Source organism: Emys orbicularis, chromosome 2 (genome assembly GCF_028017835.1).
Source record: "Emys orbicularis isolate rEmyOrb1 chromosome 2, rEmyOrb1.hap1, whole genome shotgun sequence".
Taxonomy (NCBI): Eukaryota; Metazoa; Chordata; order Testudines; family Emydidae; genus Emys; species Emys orbicularis.
Genome location: NC_088684.1, coordinates 264,882,198 through 264,901,953, shown reverse-complemented (window position 1 = coordinate 264,901,953; position 19,756 = coordinate 264,882,198). Strand labels below are relative to the sequence as shown.

At 44.1% G+C, this 19,756-nt stretch overlaps 1 protein-coding gene across 1 annotated transcript in view; it reads right to left on the bottom strand.

Moving 5' to 3' along the window:
• Positions 1-1,404: 1,404 nt before the first annotated feature.
• Positions 1,405-19,756, bottom strand: part of GAD2 (glutamate decarboxylase 2) — a 51,379-nt gene continuing 33,027 nt past the window's right edge. Inside the window, exons 10-16 of the mRNA XM_065397788.1 lie at positions 18,882-18,998; positions 16,528-16,592; positions 11,391-11,469; positions 8,366-8,515; positions 6,135-6,242; positions 4,889-4,978; positions 1,405-1,578 (exon numbers count right to left, since the gene is read on the bottom strand). Coding sequence (XP_065253860.1) covers positions 1,405-1,578; positions 4,889-4,978; positions 6,135-6,242; positions 8,366-8,515; positions 11,391-11,469; positions 16,528-16,592; positions 18,882-18,998 — 783 coding nt within the window. The remainder of the gene's footprint in view (positions 1,579-4,888; positions 4,979-6,134; positions 6,243-8,365; positions 8,516-11,390; positions 11,470-16,527; positions 16,593-18,881; positions 18,999-19,756) is intronic.

Sequence of the window (19,756 nt, the reverse complement as noted above, 5' to 3'; positions counted from 1 at the left end):
ATTTTTCACAAAGTTGTATTGAGTTCTACAAAATTTCAGGCAAATGAAAAAAAAAGTTCAGAATGAAAATTTTCAGAATTTCCATTTTGTGGGAAATTGCAAACATTGTTGTTGTTGTTCTGAATTAGAACAAACATTTTTGAACGTTCCCGTGAAACTGAAATTCTGAGTTTCCAGCAGCTCTATGCCAGTGCTGGGAATGGGGATGTTTAGAAAAACTGTTGTCATGTGGAAAACTCAGGTTCCACCATGACATGAGCATCTGACTTAGGACCCTATTCTGAGACCTTTACATATACAAAAGTCCTTACTCATCCAATTAGCATTGCTCCTGTGAGATGTAGTAGGATCTGGGTCTTAGAGAATTCTAGTCAATCCTAGTTTTCAATTTATTTTTATCTCTAATGAATAAATTACTGTTTGCAAAGATGCTTATGACACAATTATTTAGTGTAAAGTGTGGCCCTTTTTGATAGGCTGTTTAAAAGTAGAACAAAGAAACCACACAAATATAACCTTAGTTCAGTCTTGGTTAGGACTGTATATTGATAGTCCATTTGCTTAGGTTAGGCCACATAGGAAATATATTTAGGAATAATAGCATCCTATTGTTGTATTGTAGTAGTTCTTATTAAGAGTTTTTAAGAGCTGCAGTACTTGTGAGGTTTTGCAATACTTAACTCTAGAGATGTACAATCCATGTGACATATAGAAATGAGGCATTGAACCTTTTAAAGAATTTATGTGGGCTTATGGTTCAAAATAATCTTTGTAGATATTTGATGCACCTCTATTAAAAGAAAAAAAACTTGTTTAGTTTTCAGTTTCTGCCCCTGCATAACCCATATAAAATAAAAATCTATAGTTTACAAAATAGGATATTTTAATATATATATATTCCTTTTTTAAAATTATATGTATTTAAATACATTTGAAATGTTGCTATAGGTAAATTAGAAATTCTGTTCTAAATCTAAGAAAAAGGCAAAATATTTTCACTTTTAAACATACAGTTTCTTTACTTTATGTATCTTACTGCCCCCCGCCCCCATTTGATTTTGTCACCATTTGGGGCAAATTTGGCACCACTCAATCTGACTACTTTTAACCTAAAACACGTATTTACTAACTGTATTAAAATTTGGGGGGAAATTGCAAGTATCTTCTGTTATTTCTTATCTGTTTGAATGCAGCCTTTTGTGTATCTAATTATTAAAGAGGTATTCTAAAACTCAAGAGAGGATTTTAAAAGGAGCATGTTTCTTGATTTTAAACTGTACTCTACGTTGACGCCACAATATAGAAATAGATTTACTTTGGAACAAACTACAAATACATTCACACAGTTTGTGACAACTTAATTGTCTACCTAGAGGTTCTGGAGCAGACTCGCAGACCAGATTATTATAAATCTTGTCCCAGACGTTCTATTTCCTCAATCAGGAAATCAATGTCTTGATGAGAAGCTGCTGGGTTTGAGATAACCATACGGAAGAAGTTCACTTTGTCTCCCAGTGGTTGATAGCTGACCATAGTAGTTCCATATTCCATCATTCTGGCTTTTATCACTGGGGCCACCTGCAAAGGCATGATACAAATATCAAATAATTATTTCTAATTCTAGAATTTGTTTGCTTTTTTTAATAAGAGAAGGAAGCTAAAACAAAATAAGAAAAAAGTTAATTTTTGGCCAAAAACGAATATAGCACAGAGTAAACTGATCAATTTATAAATTGGAGAGGGTACAGAGAAGAGCCATGTGAATGACTAAAGGATTAGAAAACATGCCTGATAATGATAGGGTCAAAGAGCTCAATCTATTTAGCTTAATAAAGAGAAGGTTAAGGGAGTGACTTGATTAGAGTCTATACATATCTACATGGGCTACAAATATTCAGTAATGGGCTCTTCAGTCTAGCAGAGAAAGGTATACTATGACCCAATGGCTGGATGCTGAAGCTAGACAAATTCAGACTGGAAAGAAGGGGTAAATTTTTAATAATGTAAGTAACTAACTATGGGGACAATTTACAAGGGTTTGTGGTGGATTCTCTGTCACTGATCATTTTAAATCAAGACTGGATGTTTTCTAAACGATAAGCTCTAGGAATTATTTTGGGGAATTTTTATGGTCTGTGTTATGCAGGAGGTCAGTATGGATGGTCCTTTCTGGTCTTGGAATCTATGGCTAGTCTACACTACCGCTTAAGTCAATGTAACTTATATTGCTCAGGGGTGTGAAAAAGTTACCCCCCCGAGCGATGCAAGTTACATCGCCTTAAAGCAGTGTCCATACTGCGGTATGTCAGCAGGAGACACTCTCCTGCTGACATAGCTTCCACCTCTCGTTGAAGTGGAGGTATTATGCCGAAGAGAGAGTGCTCTCCTATCAGCATAGTGCGTCTTTACCAATTGCATTGGTGAAGCTGTGCCAACGTAGTTTGATAGTGTAGACTAGCCCTATGACTCTATGAAAGTACTGCATCAGAAAGGGGTGCTCTGGAGGGGCAGTCCAGGGGCGCTGCAGGTGGGGGTCAAGGTGACCCGGGACCCCCTCTGGTGCTGGGGGAGAGGGGTGGCAGCGCTCAGCTCAGGACCACCGCTGGTGCTGTAAGGGGCAGGTGGCAGTGCTTGGCCTGGGACCACCGCTGGTGCTGGGGGCGGGGCAGGCGGTGGCACTTGGCTTGAGACCACCGCTGGTGCTGGAGGGGTGGTGGCAGTGTGTGGCCTGGGATCCCCGCTGGTGCGGGGGGGGGGTGGCATTGCTGGCAGGTTACCTACCTGGCTCAGAGTGTACCTGCAGCTCCTAGGGGGAGGGGTGGCCAGGGGGGCTCCATGCGCTGCTCCCGCCACAAGTGCCAGCTCTGCAGCTCCCATTGGCCAGGAACCGCAGCCAATGGGAGCTGCGGGGGTGGCACCTGTGGGGGCGGTGCCTGCGGGCGCGGGCAGTGCGCAGAGCCACCTGACCCTTCCACCTAGGAGCTGTAGGGACATGCTGGTAGGAGCCGGGGAAGTCCCCCCCAGGTAAGCGCCGCCCCGCACCTCAACCCCGTGCCCCAGGCTTGGGCCCCCTCCCGTCTTGGGTAGCCCCTGAGCCAGCACCAGCCGCTGCAGAAGTCATGGAAAGTCACGGAATCCGTGACTTCCATGACCTCCGTGACAGACTCACAGCTTTAATCATGGGAGATGTAGTTGAATCAGGGAGACCAGCCTATAGAGGAGCTTGGTGAACCTGAACTACCACTCCCATGAGGCACTGTGGCAGCACTTCTGAATCAAAATATTTCAATTTTTGAATTAAATATTTTTGATTTTGATTTTTCATTGAAAAGTCTAAATTTTTCTATGGAAAGCTTCAATTTTTCATTGTTGTAAAAAAATTTGATGGGAAAAAGACTCATTTTCTGTCAATCTCTAATAGGTATGCATGTGCCTACTTTCAAGTATGTGAGTAGTCCCACTGCCTTTAGGTAGGCATGCCAGAGGGAAGTGCAGGTAGGTGCCCAAGATTGTTTCGTCATCTGATAAGTCACCTTCCTACTTTAGATAAAAGCAGCAGTATTTACAAGGATTTAACTTTACAGGTATCAGCAGACGTTGCATGACATTGCAAAGGCAGTCATGACACCTTGCAAAGGCACAAAACCATTCTTTATATTGGCAATAAATGGCTCAGAGCTATTCTAACCAGTGTGCTAACACTCAGTATTGCTGACAAATGCAATTAACACATGTCATTTTCTGCATAATCCTCAAGCATATTGTTATAATCACTTTCCCTTTGTTTTCATATGCTAGACCTCTACCACACAATCAAATTAAAGCCTCTGGTCAAATTGTTACATTTGTTAGGATCACCAATTGCAATTTAAATTGTTAACATCAAGGATGACCAAAGGTCAAATAAGCACCATAGAGAAAAATACTGAGAAAGGGCAAACACATAGAATACAAAATACACAGACCAGCATTTGGGTGAACTGAATTACTGGTGCATTTTGTAAACCCACTTACCTTGCAGAAAGAAAACATTAAAATAACATTGGAAGTGTTCAAATGATCACTTTTATGTCACCAGTTTTTCCAATTTATAAAAACATAACTAGATACCTCCCCCCCCCCAGTGCTCTGAGTGTCCCGACAAAGCGATTCCCTAGTGGACCACCTCCTCATCACAGCTCCATTCTTGATCACACAATATCCCCGTGGCAGCTCATGCGGAGAAATAACACTAGGAAAGTCTTTGTGTATTTTCAGCCCTCTTTTAAGCACCAAATATTTTGGCTTTTTATTAATCACATTTTCTGCTCTTGCTCTTCACTTCAACTCCCCTTCCATCCGTTCTGTTCCTCTCATCCCCCTGCACAGGCTGCCCGATTCTCCTCCTCCTACTCCCTTGGACAGGCTGTCTGGTTCTCCTCTCTCACCCTCTCTGCAACACCTTCTGGCATTTCTAGTCCCTAAATACAGCTCCTGTTTCCTCGCCTCCTCCACTTATATAGCAGTGGTCCCTAAAGGAGGCAGCTGGGCTGGCTTCTCTTCCTTATTTCCAGATCTTTTTACAGGCCTCCAGTCTCTTTGGAAGCTAGAAGTAAGGAGGAGCAGCTAGCAACATGTGACCTTTCAGGCCTCTGTAGACCACCACCAAGTGCTCTGCAGACCACAATTTGAGAAAACCATTATGTTAGAGATGAGCCTGATACACAAAGATAGGATCCAAATTTGGTTTGAACTTCCCCAAAGTTGGGGACTGAAGGGTTGTTATCCAAGATTCTTGTGCAAGCCCATCTCTAATATTTTGAAATATTTTCAGCTAAAGATACCTGTGGCCTTTATGTTGATGACATGGGCATGCCTTGCATACAATGAACCAACATATCTTATTTACCTTTAGAAGGCAGTTCATTCTTTCTTCGTTGTCCTCCATGCTGCGCAAACTGGGAGGTACGTACCAGAAGCAGACATTTGTGTGCTGAGGCTAAACACAAAATAATAATGGCTTACACGGCAAAAAATGTTCATAATATCTCAATTGCAATTAATTCCATGCCTTTCCCTCCTCTCATACATCATGTTATGACAGCAATCATTGGCTTTCATTACTGCACACTACAGAGAGTCATTAGCATCATTAATAGGGATAATTTTAGGCAATTTATCCCAAAGAAGACAGACCCAGATATACATCCCCCACTGTGCCTATGCATTTGTCCCCTACAGAGAGACATCTGGATTCTATAGGTGCTGTCCTTTCAAGAGGATGCATGGAGTATGGAGTTAATGTCTCTTCAGAAGCAGGTGTCTATAGTAGATGACCTACTTAATAAAGCATCCTGGGTACTTTGATTTTGTTGTGTGACTATATAATGTATAACTCTGGACATATAGGCTAGAGTCAGAGGTGAGTGTGAGATGGTATAAATTAGATTCTCTTCTACTCCTTGAAGTTCCTTAGTTACACTTCCCTACATCCCTGGTGCTTAGTTACACTTCCCTACATTCCATTAAGCTCCCTTACTAATGTGAGAGAATAATGGAGTCTAAACTAGTTTAATTTGCACATTTAGGAGCCAGAAGAAGACAGGTGAAAAGTAGGGCGTGGCCTGTTTTCATGGCTTGTCTACACATAGACTTAATAATAATAATAAATGGAGATATCCTATCTCCTAGAACTGGAAGGGACCTTGAAAGGTCATCAAGTCCAGCCCCCTGCCTTCACTAGCAGGACCAAGTACTGATTTTGCCCTAGATCCCTAAGTGGCCCCCTCAAGGATTGAACTCTCAACCCTGGGTTTAGCAGGCCAATACTCAAACCACTGAGCTATCCCTCCCCCCACTTAGTGCATGCCAAGTTGGGGTGTGAATCTACAGTGCACTAGCATGCCATGTGGAGCCTGTTTTCATCTGAGTCACCGGTAAAAGTCGGCTATTGACTTTCATCTGGGTGATGCAAGCTACAATACTCCACACTGCTGCCTCATTTCACTTGTCCCACAATGATGGGAATCATTAGCAGTTTCCTTTGTAAGGAGCATGTTTTTGGGTCCTCCAAAACCAGATTGTCCTATCAGTAGCTACACAACTCCTGACGAAATGTACCAAATTTTAAAGCTACAGTAAGTCAGAATACATACCTTTCCATCAAACACCATTTCATAGCCTTCTCTGTTCTTTATTTTATTATATAGATATTCTGCAAGTTCCAAGCACTTGTCAATTTGTGCTTCAAATCCTGTAGTTCCCTTCATAAAAAAAGAACACAATATTTTGTATCTCTCTGTATTCTGAATTGCTATCATGTCAGGAATACGTGGCACTTGCTAAAGCAAATATGCAGGTTACTTCTCTAAAGTCTAATCTTGGAGATGCTGTACATCTTCTTGTTTGCTATGAATAATTCATCCAGCTCTAGCTGTATCCATCTGACCTGTATGAAATAGGTTGGTGATATCAGTCCAGTTCCTAATGGGCCATTGAAGATACGAATCACTGATGGGAACACTTGTTGGCAGCCTCTGCAGTGAGGCCATGGATTGGAAAGCTGTGGAGCATGAACTCTACAGTTGTTCCTTCTTGGTCAGGGTTGAGTCACATTGTGAGCAAGTGGGGAAGTTTGCACTGATCTCTGGAGAGAGGACTCTAGCCTGTAGGGGGGGCAATCTGGCACCTATTCCTAGCCCAAAAAGCCCCTAGAAAATTAAATGATAACATGAGCTTTTAAAGAGCAGCTTGATGTCTGGTGAAAAACAAGCATTCTAATTAGAAAGCAGCTCTGTCTCTTCAGCATGGCCATTTATTTTCTCTCCTCGTTGCTACTTGATAAAGGACATTTGTATGAAATTGGAATCTTTGTTTTTAAGAGCTTCAGTTTCTCCTGCTGCTTCCTTTCCAGCTCAAGTCCGTTTGTGACATCATAATCATTTCTGCAACCACCAGCTGTGATGCCACTAATAAAGCATTATTATGGCTTCAAGTCAGGAGAACAAGCTGCAGAAACAGACAAACTGTTTAAGAAACACTGATCCTATGTTAATGTAAACATTCCAATTTAAATAGAGGTGGGAAATTGGGAGAAAAAATAGTGAAAGAAATATGGAAATGATTTGGCCTTTAAGAAAAATGTTTATAAATAAAAGTCCACTCAGCCCAGCTAAATCTGATTTGTGCTGCTCTGGCACTGCAAAGCAAACCTAAAGCTAGTTTAAGTGGACCTTTGGGTAGGGGCATCCTACAGTGGTGCAGAGGCAGCATAGTGCCAAGCATAGGGGGTGTGGCCAAAGAAAAAGGGGTGTGGCCAAAGTTCCCTTGCACTTGGAAGGCCCCCACTATTACAGCAGCTCCTGGGAGGCTATTTCAACTAGGACAACTTGAAAACAGTCTTGAGGCTTCTTGAAGTTGTTCCTTGCAACTGGTCCAGTGCCTAGTGGCCTGAGGATCAGGGAAACACAAAGATGGCTTACATCCAATTTTGAAGACTCCTGGTGACAGTCCCAAAGAGCTATCCCAGAATGTTTTTTCAGAATTTGAATAAAGCATCTAAGCAGGGCCGGCTCCAGCATTTCTGCCGCCCCAAGCAAAAAAAAAAAAGCCGCAATCGCGATCGGCAGCGGCAGTTCAGCGGCAGGTCCTTCGCTCCTAGAGGGAGGGAGGGACCTGCCGCCCCCGAATTGCCGCAGGTGCCGCCCCTCTCCCTTGGCCGCCCCAAGCACCTGCTTGTTAAGCTGATGCCTGGAGCCGGCCCTGCATCTAAGGGTCTTTAAGGCCTTTTTTTTTGTATAGGAACGATGCAGTCAACTGCAATGAACAAGCCTGAAATAGTTAGGCATAATCATTTGAATTTATACATAAAAGTATTTATTTAGCAATATTATACAAAAGGATGCATGAGTCAAAAAGAGCCAGTACTTTCAGATTTTAATTAGTTTGCCCATGATAATAATGTGACTGTGGTGTAATCACAGTATAAAATGGAACCAGGTGTGTTAGTCACTAATTTGTCACATTTAGTTTTAGAATTTCATTAAAATAAAAAATCTTTGTGTTTCCAAAAACTTTCTGGACTGATTACACTTATACTTAAACATATTTATGCTGTCAGATTGTAAGAGTTAGATGCCGCAATTGGTGTACAATGACATGGAGTCTGAATTTCAAAGTCATGTGTGATGCTTTGTAGCTAAATCAGTTAAAAGGTAAAGAAAGTGGAAATGTTTTATTATTATTTTTATTATTATTTAATTTCTATCATTGTTCTTTCTTCCATCTCATGTGAAAAGGTCAGGTTAGACATTTTCTAAAATTCTGATTATATAAAGCAGAGCTGTTCACTGTTTTATGCAAACAAATACATCACGTACTTGCTTACCTTTGCTCTCCACATCAGCCAGAGCTTGAAGACATCAACATGACGCCCGCATTGCAACGCCTTGTCTCCAGTGTCATATGACAAGTCATAGTGTTTATCTTGTTGAAAGAGGTAGGAAGCATGCATTTGATTGCAGCTCTGCATCAAGCCCTTAAAGAAACAGAGACACAGCTAAGGAAAATTGGCATTTGCATGGTTTTACTGCTTTGCTTCCTTTTATTTCTATTATGTAACCTTTCCAAATGACTCTTCAAAGCATTACTCTGGATAAAGCAAGCTGACCCAGCAGCCCTGTGGCTCTTCTAAATAACGTCATGACACTCTTTGCTGAATTGGTTTTGTTTCTAAACTACTATTCCCCGTTTTTATTCTTTCAGGGTGCAGTTCATTCCAGTGCTGAAGGCACATGCAAGGCCCTCCACGCCACCTACACTACAAACCAGGTGCTTACGGGGGTCTTAAATAGTAAGAAAGGCTTTGGGCAGACGGGGGTGAATATGCCTTTAAGAACACTGCTAGTGCTGTTTCTGAAGGTAAGTGGTCACATTTTGACTCCCCTTCTAGCCTGCAAAATGTAGTTTTGGGAGGCAGTCTTGCAATGTGCACAAAATTTGGCTGCGGGCCCCCAGTTGGCTATCTCTGAGCTAAGGTGAGGGCAGCCGTTTCACAAAAAGCATGGAGCTAATAATTTGTCTCAGTTTTCCTTTTTATTTGTGTGCATTATATATAGAGAGCGCCAAATCCTGGCTTTGTTGAAGTCTTTGTGCATGTTTTGTGCACGCCATAGACCTCTTTCCCAAAACTGTATTTTGCAGTCCACGAGGGGTCTTTGTCTTCAAGATTTACTTATATATGAAACTCATAAAAATGAGATGGAAAAATGAGAGAAAAACAATTGGCTGTACGTTTTTTGTGAGACGCCTGATCTCACTCTAGGTGAGGGATGGCACTGGCTTCAGTGAGGCCAGGACTTGTTTCACAGAATTGAACCACAGGGCAAATAACACCTAGCTCCTCTCTTTCTGTTGAAGTGCACTTTGTGTACAATCTGCTGTGCAGCTGTTAGCAGAGCAGTAACCAGCTTTTCAATAGCTGGTCTAAGTGGTGGTGGTTGTATAGCAGCTGTCCCAATAAGTGGCTGCTATATAAAAATTACAAGCTTGAAGGATAATTCTTCCAGTTGTAGCTGTCCAAGTACTAAATAAAATGTGTAGATTTTATCACGTGAACTTGGGCTTCCTTTTCTCATTCCACGCTGCACAAATTGGGCTTATAGATCAGTGTTGGGTTGTAATGTCTCGCCATTTGGTTGACCCAGAGGTGAAAGTAAGCCAGTACAGTCCAGTACGGCGGACCGGCAAGAGCCAGTACGCCATGCTGGACCAGACCGGCTTCCCCAGGCGGGTGATTTAAAAGGCCCGGGGCTCCCTGCAGAGGCCGGAGCCCCTGGCCCTTTCAATCACCGCCGGAGCCCTGCCGCCGCTACCCCGGGGCTCAGGCAGTGGGGCTCGGGCGGCGATTTAAAGAGCCTGGGGCTTCCCGCAGTGGGGAGCCCCGGCCCTTTAAAGCACTGCGCAAGCTTTGCCACCGCTACCCCGGGGCTCAGGCAGTGGGGCTCGGGCATCGATTTAAAGGGCATGGGGCTCTGGCCGCTGCGGGGAGCCCCAGCCCTTTAAAACACTGCCCGAGCCCTGCTGCCGCTACTCTGGGACTCAGGCAGCAGGGCTTGGGCGTCGATTTAAAGGGCCCGGGGCTCCCCGCTGCCAGAGCCCCGGGCCCTTTAAATCGCCAGCTGAGCCCAGCTGCCGGAGCCCCGGGGTAGTGGTGGCAGGGCTCCGGCGGTGATTTAAATGGCCCGGAGCTCCGTTGCAGTAGCGGCGGCCAGGGCCTCGGGCCCTTTAAATCGCTCCTGAGCCCCGGGGCTCCAGCCGCCTCTGCAGCTGGTAGCACCAGGGGTGATTTAAAGGACCCAGGGCTCCCAGCCACAGCCAGAGCCCCGGGGCCTTTAAATCTTGATTTAAAGGCCCCGCCTCTTCCAGTTGAGGCCACACCTCTTCCGGTTGAGGCCACGCCCCTGCTCAGGACTCCGGCGTACCGGTAAATCCTTTAACTTACTTTCATCCCTGGGTTGACCACAAACATCTGAAAGGGCAATAACTCATGGACACTGTGTACCGTATTGGTAGTCCAACTGATGGTAAGTGGGCCATCTGGTAAGTGGGCCAGATTCTGCCTTCAGCAGGGCCGGTGCAAGGAAGTTTCGCGCCCTAGGCGAAACTTCCACCTTGTGCCCCCCCCCCAGCCCTGCGGCAGCTCCCCACCCCCCCTCCACCCTGAGGCACCCCCCCCCCCCCACGGCAGCTCCCCCCCTGCCCTGAGGCGCCCCCCCGCGGCAGCTCACCCCTGGCCTGGGGAGCCGTGCGGCAGCTCCCCCCTGCTCTGAGGCACCCCCCCGCGGCAGCTCCCCATCCCTCAGCCCGGGGATCCGTGCGGCAGCTCTGACCCAGGGGAACCCCTGGGCTGCCAGCGGCGCGCTGACCCGGGGGAACCCCTGGGTTGCCTGCCGGCGGCTCAGACTCCCTCTCCCTCCCAGCGCAGCGGCCGCTGTAAAAAAAAAATTGGGGCGCCGCTTTTTGGTGCCCCCAAATCTTGGCGCCCTAGGCAACTGCCTAGTTGGCCTAAATGGTAGCACCGGCCCTGGCCTTCAGTCACACCTATACATGGCATTGAAAGCTGTGGTGTTGCATGGCTTCAACTAAGTGCACAACTTAGTTCAGTGTATTTCAAATACAAAGTCGCCAAAACTCTATAAAGATATAGTCATTCATTTCTCCTGGACAGCTGCTTTAAATCCTTTCTGTGTTTGTAGACTGAACAAGTGCCTAGAGGTTTGTTTCTCAGTTTCATTTGTAATCTTCATCCCATTAACATACATTAGCTATGACACAGTTATAAAGAAGGCATCCAGCACATTGCGGGGGGAAATGCCAGAAATAACTAGAGGTGCAAATGGATGAAGACATACCTCTTCTCTAACGAGAAGGGCAGAACACTGCAATGGGACTCCCATCATCTTGTGGGGGTTCCAAGTCACAGAATTGGCCCTACAACAACAAACAACATTAAACTGAGATGTTATTCCACAGGTCTGAATCATTAAAACATTCAGTAATAAACAAAAATAATAAGGCTCATATGGGCCTCAAAGATGCAAGCTGAAAATACGCACAGCGGTTTTCAGAAGAGTGATTATTGATGTTCATACAGGACCCCAAAGGCAGTGCTAGCCCACTGGGGGGCCCTAAGCAGGAATATTTTGGTGCCCTTCCCACATACAGCACATAATAAAAAGTGACTAGGGGCCTTCTTGAACTGCTCAGGGCCCTAACCAGTTGTTTAATCTGCGTATGCCTAGCACTGGCTCTGCAGGACCCAATTGTAGAACTTTTACTCACACTGTGGGGCACTGATATAAATTTACCCAGGCAGATTACTCATCAAAGTAAGGATTTTTGTAGAGTTAGCCCTAAAAGGTTCTGGACTACGGCTCTGGAGAGTTAACACAGAGCCATGGTGCTATACATTAGATTTTGTGAGCACCAGAATTTCTTGTGATCCATCTACACTTTAAAGGCAAAGAGTGAATGTGTCAAAAACACGTATGTGATTTAGGACCAGTCTGCAAAGGTGTTTAGGCAGCTAAGATGCAGACAGGTGCCTAGTGGGATTTTCAAAAGTGCCTAAACAGGTTTGGTGTCTAATTCCCACTTATTCCCATTAACCCCCATTGATCCCATCTACTTGATGATGCAAAATGATCATGGTAGTGAATATGGCATTATCTCAAAATGCTCTTTCATGCTTTCGGTCATTTATCTTGGTTACCAAGATGCCAGAAGCTGCCTTAGAACGTTAGTCAGAGAGCATGCTGAAATACTTATTGGCATGCATTGACTCAAGCAGGAAAAAAACACCAGGTCCTATGCCTGTTGGATTGATATAATATGCTCCTCAAGATACTGTGACATAGGAAGAGCGATTCATTGGCACAGCAAAAGCTATGCTGCTAACTAATCACATCACTGCAAATGGCTTAGAAAGGGTGAGAGGAGCTGGTAGTGGGGATTCAAAAATGTTTTGGGGAGTTTAGTTCCCTTTATTTAGGGTTTTGCAAGTTCTTTAATAAATCACTTAAAAGTAAGATTTTTTTTTTTTGAAAGGCTAACAAGTCTTCAGAGATTTTTTTAAAAAGAAGCAAATAGTGGCCTGGCATGGCTTGCAGAAGGTTGAGATTGTATCCAAAAGATCACGTCTTGTTATACATGTGAGAACATTTGGAAAAGTATTTTTTAGACCACAGCGAAGATGAAGAAGAATGTATAGAAATCCCAAGTTTCAAAAATGGCTAAATAAAACCAATCAAATACCTGTTTAACATACATAAGGGTTGATTTGTGCCTCCTATCTTCAGAACTGGGCAAGTTTGAGAATTGGGTCAACAGGAGGCTAGAAACACAGCTCCCAGCCTAGTAAAAACTAGAATGAACGACTAGCCTGGGTTCCAAGATTGCTCTCTGGATATGATTGCCTGAGCTATAATGTACATACATTTATTAAGGGTATGCATAATAATCTGCCAAATGGGCTAAATGAGCTTAGAACTATGTTCATTCCTTGCTGTATAGTTCTTTGTATTATGCTATAATCTGCTTCCTGGTTTCCCCAGCGAGCGAGAGCGAGAGAGTGAGAAAGAGTGTGTGTGTGAGAGAGAGGCCTAGGGCAGGAAGAGGATGCCTTGCACTCCTCTTATTCAACTCTGCAGGAGCATTATATGGGCTACAATTTGGACCAGAATTTGGCTCTTATTCAGCTCAGCCTTAAACAGGTGTCAGTTTTTGAAGACACAGATAACTGCAAGTACATTTTTGCACCCACAGTTAGTTGTGACCACTATTCAGGTCACTTTGATCTTTACATCCTGGATTGCATCTGCAAAGCTGAATCTGGATCCCCCAGGGTTTAAAGGAAAGCAAGTTGCTGGCAGGGCACTCTCTGTCAGTGGCCCTTGACTGGAAGTCCTTCTGCTCTGCCAGGTACAAAAGAGACTGAATCTGCTGACTCAAGGGCAGGCTGCAAAACCCATCTGTTTGCATGGGTGCAGAGGGAGCACAAAGCGGGTGGGTGAACATTAAAGGATTGAGGTTGTGGGAAGGGTGGAGTGGTGAACTGTTCAGTTGTTCATTGTTTTATTTTTGTGTTATGCTTGACTTGTTATTTACTAATTGCAGGATTTATACTTTGGAGGGCTGTTGAAGATGCCTAAGGCACAGGATTGTGCTCTTTCTTGCTGTGGTAGGGGGCTGTTTAACTGTGTAGATCTGAACAAGTCAGTAAATTGGGGGGGTGCAAATATCTAGGGGACCAAAACTGTACCTGCAAGAATGGAAGTGAGTGTTTTGAGACTCTGGCCTGGGAGGTAGTTTTCTTTCTCTGTTTGGAAACCAGTCGGTATTAAGGTTTGTGAAGAAGTGTTTTGGGATCCCGCTGGCGGTAAGGTGCCTTGCATATTAGTACATGAGCATTGTCATTTTCTCTCAGATTGCTCCCTACTCCCCCACAACATAGATTCCAAGGCCAGAAGAGACCATTGTGATCAATGCAACTATGTGCAGTTGCAAAATCCTGTAGCTGGTGGAATACTTCTGTGCCGCCTTTCCTGCTATTTAAATGGGGTTATGCAGCCCCTGAAGCAAAGCCTGTAGGGAATACTCTTTCACAGACAGCATCTGGCTACTTGGCCCAGCTCTTTGAGCATTTGGCAGCTTTTAATCAACTCAGCGCCACTCACTTGTTTAGCGTACTGGAGTTAATGATTCTAAACTTGCATTCAAGCCTATTAATCTCTTTTCCTATTACAGCTAATAACTTTTCTCTGTCTTTACAGAGAACCCTAAATACATTTTTTAAGATGCATGTAGATAATGGAGGTGGCTTGAGTTTTTTATAGTAAAAGGGTTGTTTACCAGCAACAATGCCTAAATCATTGCATTGACCTTCAGGTCATCCATTTTTCTAAAATTCATCAGAAAATTCACGGTTGTGCACAAAGTATTTTATCTAATTAAATTTGCTTTGTCACAAAGGGTACTGACATCAACTATTGATATATGCGTAAATAAAATGATGGCTGACAGTCACATTTAAAGAAGAAAGTTACATAGACAAAAATGAGACACATTATTTTCTTTTGGAAATTTCCTAATGGATCATCCTGGAGTTTTGCTGGATCAAGAATTGGCTTTATTTGGTGTGTTGTGATTATTAGAAATTGAAGGCTGAAATGGATGCAGATGCTAACTCTCACTTTGCAACATCCAAATGTGAACACCTTAGTAGGATATCTAAATCCCACCCGTGGGTGCTCAGACTGGAATTTTTCCCATTTAATGTACCTAAGCACTAATATTAGCATCCACGTGTACACAAAGTGTATATGCCCTGTGGAAATCTGAGTAGTTACCCTGCCCCCCTCCCCCATCATTCACCATGTGAAGAAGGAAGAGGAAATGGCAAGATTCCCCAAGTAATTCACTGCCCCATACCGGGAGATGACCCTTATCAGAACACTAGATCTAAACCCCTTGAATGTTGGGGAAGTTCCAATTGAGTTGTAGGTCTGAATTCATGATTTAGGAATCGCTTTATCATAGATTGAACCAGAACTTCTAAACACCTCTGAATTTGGAAGAAGTTCAGATTTGGCTCCTATCCTGGATCCACATTTTGTGATTCAGGTTCCTCGTTAATGCTATATCCTGATAAGCAGCAAGAGCAGGGATTTCAACATCCTGAATGTTTTGAAGTATATCCTGCTTAAGCACAGCGTGCATGTATTCAGTGATAAGTCAGTTTTCTTTAACAAAAACGTATCTAGCTTTTTAAAGTCCTTTTTGAGTTCTAAAGGCTTTCAAGTGATCAGTTGGAGAGGACGTCACTGGCTGCTTTCTGAATTCAAGATAAAAAACAATTTTTAGAAGTGTTATATGCTCATGAATCTGAGAGAAGGGGATTGGGCCCTCATAGAGAGACATGAATACAGAGTCTGCAGGAGAAGAATGGAAGGAAAATATCATGGAGCCAGTAAGAGGATCATGGGAATTGAGTGAAACCAAAGGCATGAAGACTGAGAAGAAGGAAGTTGGGACTAGTGCAATTTAACTGGCAGGGAGTTGTGGTTTTGCTAGAAGTTGGAAAGAAGTAGGATGGGAATAATATCCTAATCTTAACCAGTAGAAGCTTTAAAAAGTTTCTGGACAAAGTACTTGCTCAGGAGTTCATTCAAGCTTATTCTTTATTGCTACTGAACTGGTTCATCATTTCTGTGTGTATTATAGATGCATTCACCGTGGGTGGAATTCAAAACCTTGTACACCTAAATCTCAGCATTTTCAAGATCCAGCACAAGGATTTACTTCCATGAGGCATATTCAAACAGTGCGGAAATCTGAGCTGCTGCACATATGAGCTGAGTTTTGCAACTACAGAAATGTGGAGAATAGAAGAAGCTATGAATTTGGATGTGTAAATTAATATTCCTAGCAAGAGTATGCATAACAACTCTTCTGATGATAAAATTCTAGCTAGAACCCATTGCAATACCCAGTGTACTAGGACATTGCATAAAAACTTAAGAGTTATGTTGTCATGGCATTGTGACATGCTGATATTTCATAGTGATTTGAGGATTTATAAAATTGGAACAATCTCAGACAGTCGGGTAACCCCGTTGCAAGAGCTCCAAGGTTCAGTTCTTTTGGAAATGCAGTTGCCAGTTCTTTTTGGACAGGTTCAGACAGAGAATCACACAATGACCATTCTGGAGCTCAGAATATAGTTTGAAAGGGGTGAATCACAAATAGGAGCTATACATTATCTGAACAAGAAAACAAAGTCACATCACAAGTTTTTAGTCACACAGCTTATCGAATAAAGGAACTTAGCAATGTTATTTCAGTTGAGAGAGGATAGCTTGAAAGATTGCTTCATGCTATATATTGGACATTAAATTATAATAATGAATAGGACTGGTTGATTTTTATTTATAGACATTTCTGTGGTAATCACAAATGTACTGGAGCACTTAATTTGTTAATAAATCATACCTTTCAACACCATTTAATTTCCATTTATGTTTTCTAGACATCAGCAGCCCGCCACCCCATGCTGCCTGAAAGACAAGATACATAATCTTACAAAGCAGATAGTTTTGTATTTTTCTGGTGCTTGCATCCATGTGTTCAAGCAATTTTATGTCTGATCCTTGGCTTGCTGAACCCATATATCTCTAACCACCTCAGATGGAGCTACAGTTTAGGGCCTGGATAATAAACTGTACTAATGGTTTTCATCTCTCTCTCCTGTGGTTTCTTTCAGGAGGCTGTGACTGGAGTTGCGTAGGCCAGGGCCTATGTGTCAACCTGCATCACTGTCCAGCCCACCTAATTCCTCCTTCACCATGGCCATATACGACAGCAGTATGCTAGGCCAACCCCAATCTGTGCTGGGGAGACAATAGGTGACTAGAGAGACACAGAAGGATAAGTTGGCCTTTTCCCTTTTTGTGACAGTGGTGTTGATAGAGTGGGATGGCAGCCAAGCTGGAGAGATGGGTTTTGCATCTGAGTTCAAACCACTAATGTTTCCTCAAACCTCCTCCTCACCCTCTTTTTTCCTGCAGAGCTCTGGGATTGGAGCGATCATCTTCCAGCTTGTGCAGAAGAATGAGGCGCAGTGAGGACCTCAATAAAGTAAGCTAATGTTAGCAAATCAGTTTGGCAAGATAGTCTAGCACAGGGATGTGCAAACTACGGCCCCTGGGCCGGATCCGGCCCCTCAGGGCTTTGGAGCCAGCCCGTGGGATTGCCATGACGCGTGGTGCCGCGGGCCCCGCACCGCTCCTGGAAGCGGCTGGCACCACATCCCTGCAGGCACCACCCCCCACAGCTCCTATTGGCCTGGAACGGGGAACTGTGGCCAATGGGAGCTTTGGGGGAGGTACCCACACGCGACGGCAGCGCGCAGAGCCCTCTGCCCCTCTTCCCCCAGGGGCCACAGGGACATGACGCTGGCCAGTTCTGGGAGCGGAGTGGTGTGGGGTCAGGGCAGGCAGGGAACCTGTCTTAGCTCCGCTGCACACCGCTGCCACCCCGGAGCCGCTCAAGGTAAGTGGCGCCGGGCTGGAACCTGCACCCTGAACCCTTCCTGCACCCCACACCCCAACTCCCTGCCTTGAGCCCCCGCTGCACCCCTCCTGCACCCCAACCCTCTGCCCTAAGCCCCCTGCCACAGCCCTCCTGCACCCCAACCCCCTGTCCTGAGCCCCCTGCCACACTCCTCCCTGCACCCCTGCCCTGAGCCCCCTCCCGCACTCTGCACTCGTCTCCTGCACCCCATCCCCCTTCCCTGAGCCCTCTCGTACACCCTGCACCCCTCCTCTGCCCCAACCCCTTGCCCTGAGCCCCTTCCTGCACACTGCACCCCCTCCTACACACCACACTCCCTCCCGCACCCCAACCCCCTGCCCAGCCCTACATTCATGGTCCTGCATGCAATTTCCCCACCCAGATGTGGCCCTCTGGCCAAAAAGTTTGCCTACTCCTGGTCTAGCAGATGCCTTAGGGACCTCAGAGTTTTAGTAGTCTGGGGGAGTTACAGCATTAACTGACTGCAAGTTTAGGAACAACTAACAGCCTTTTTCTCACTTGTTTATTTTTAGGGCTGGCTGGAAAACAACAATTCTGTTTCATGAAAAATGTCAAGATTTTTATTTATTCCAAAGCAAAACAAAAATGAGATCTTTAGACATTTTTTGCAAAGAACCCGCAGGAGGCCCCCTACCCCAGAATAGCTGAAATAGATGGAGTAGGGACTTGGAGCCATGTCTCTCCCATCCTGGGTGAGTACACTAACCAGCGGGCTATCCTGGGGGGAGGTTTCTCAGTCTCTTTCCATACCCCTCCCCCAAATTCCATGTTGGATTTGAGAAACCCTCCAGACAATATTTTCATTGAAACCAGTATGTTTCTGTGAAACATTTCAGCTACAACGCTATGAAATTTTCAACCAGCTTGATTTATTTTACATCTGCCACAGAAGATGGGTCTATATGGGGTATGTTATTTTCTCACAATGATGATGTCTAGAGATACAGAGGCTGAGGCCAAGATTTTCAAACTAGGATTCCGAAAGTGAGTCACTGAAATGCATGTTTAGACAGCTAAAAGTGGCCTGATTTCCAAAGGTGCAGAGCACCAACAGCTCTCAGCGACCTCACCAGGAGTTCCAGGTGCCCAGCCTCTTTTTCAGATCAAAGGAGGGGAGAATTAGGCCCTAGCTCATTAGCTTTCATTAGAGGACCTAGTAAGTTATCATCTGTGGGAAATGACACTGTACACGGATGGATGTATTCATGTTGGCACACTTTATAATCCAGTTGCTAGAGCAATACAGTACTTACATCCACGTGCATCCAGATTTTGTATTTCTTGCAGATGTCCGCAATAGCTAGGAGTGGATCAAACGCACCATACACTGTAGTTCCTGCAGTGGCACTAACTAGGAAAGGAACAAATCCCTACACAAAGAAGAGAAATATTCCTCAGTGAGAGAATATTATTAGTCAAACAGAGAACCCACCTGAATCTGCAGTAGCTCTATTTTCTTCCAGATAGTCAGGCCATAGTGTAAGTAAAACTTTAATTGCAATAGCCACTGTGCTAATCCTGAATGAATACACAAGTGTCTCCAGGTGACAAACCTGCTTTATGTTGCCAGGCAAAGGAAACTGCCATTTGGAAATCAAGAGCTTTGCACTTTCCTTTCCTTTTTTTTTTTTTCCTTTTCTCATTTTAGATGTTCATAATATTACAGTTTCCCCCTTTAGGTGGCAGCAAACTTCCAAGGCCAACACTGTGCCATTTATGTAAATAAAGATACATTAGATGTAAAAGCTTCAGAATGAACATTTCCACACTTATCTGTCTGTTTGAAGTAAAACATGGATACTCTGTTATGACATGTAGGACAAGCCAAACTATCTTTATGCATCATAGAACAATACATCTTTTTGGCAAATCTGAAGTAGCCTATATTATGTTTTATATTAATATTGCATTCAGCACATGCTAGATTCTGTGCATCATATAGGAAGGCACATTCCCTACCCCAAGAGTCTATGTTGTAAGGTCCTGATCCTGCAAAGGTTTATGCTTACTCTCCACTTTTAGCACATGAGCAGTTCCCCTGAAACCATTGGAACTACTCAAAATGTGTAAAGTTAAGCAAGTGCCTAAGACTTTGCAAGATTGGGGTCTAAAATATATATATGAAAAT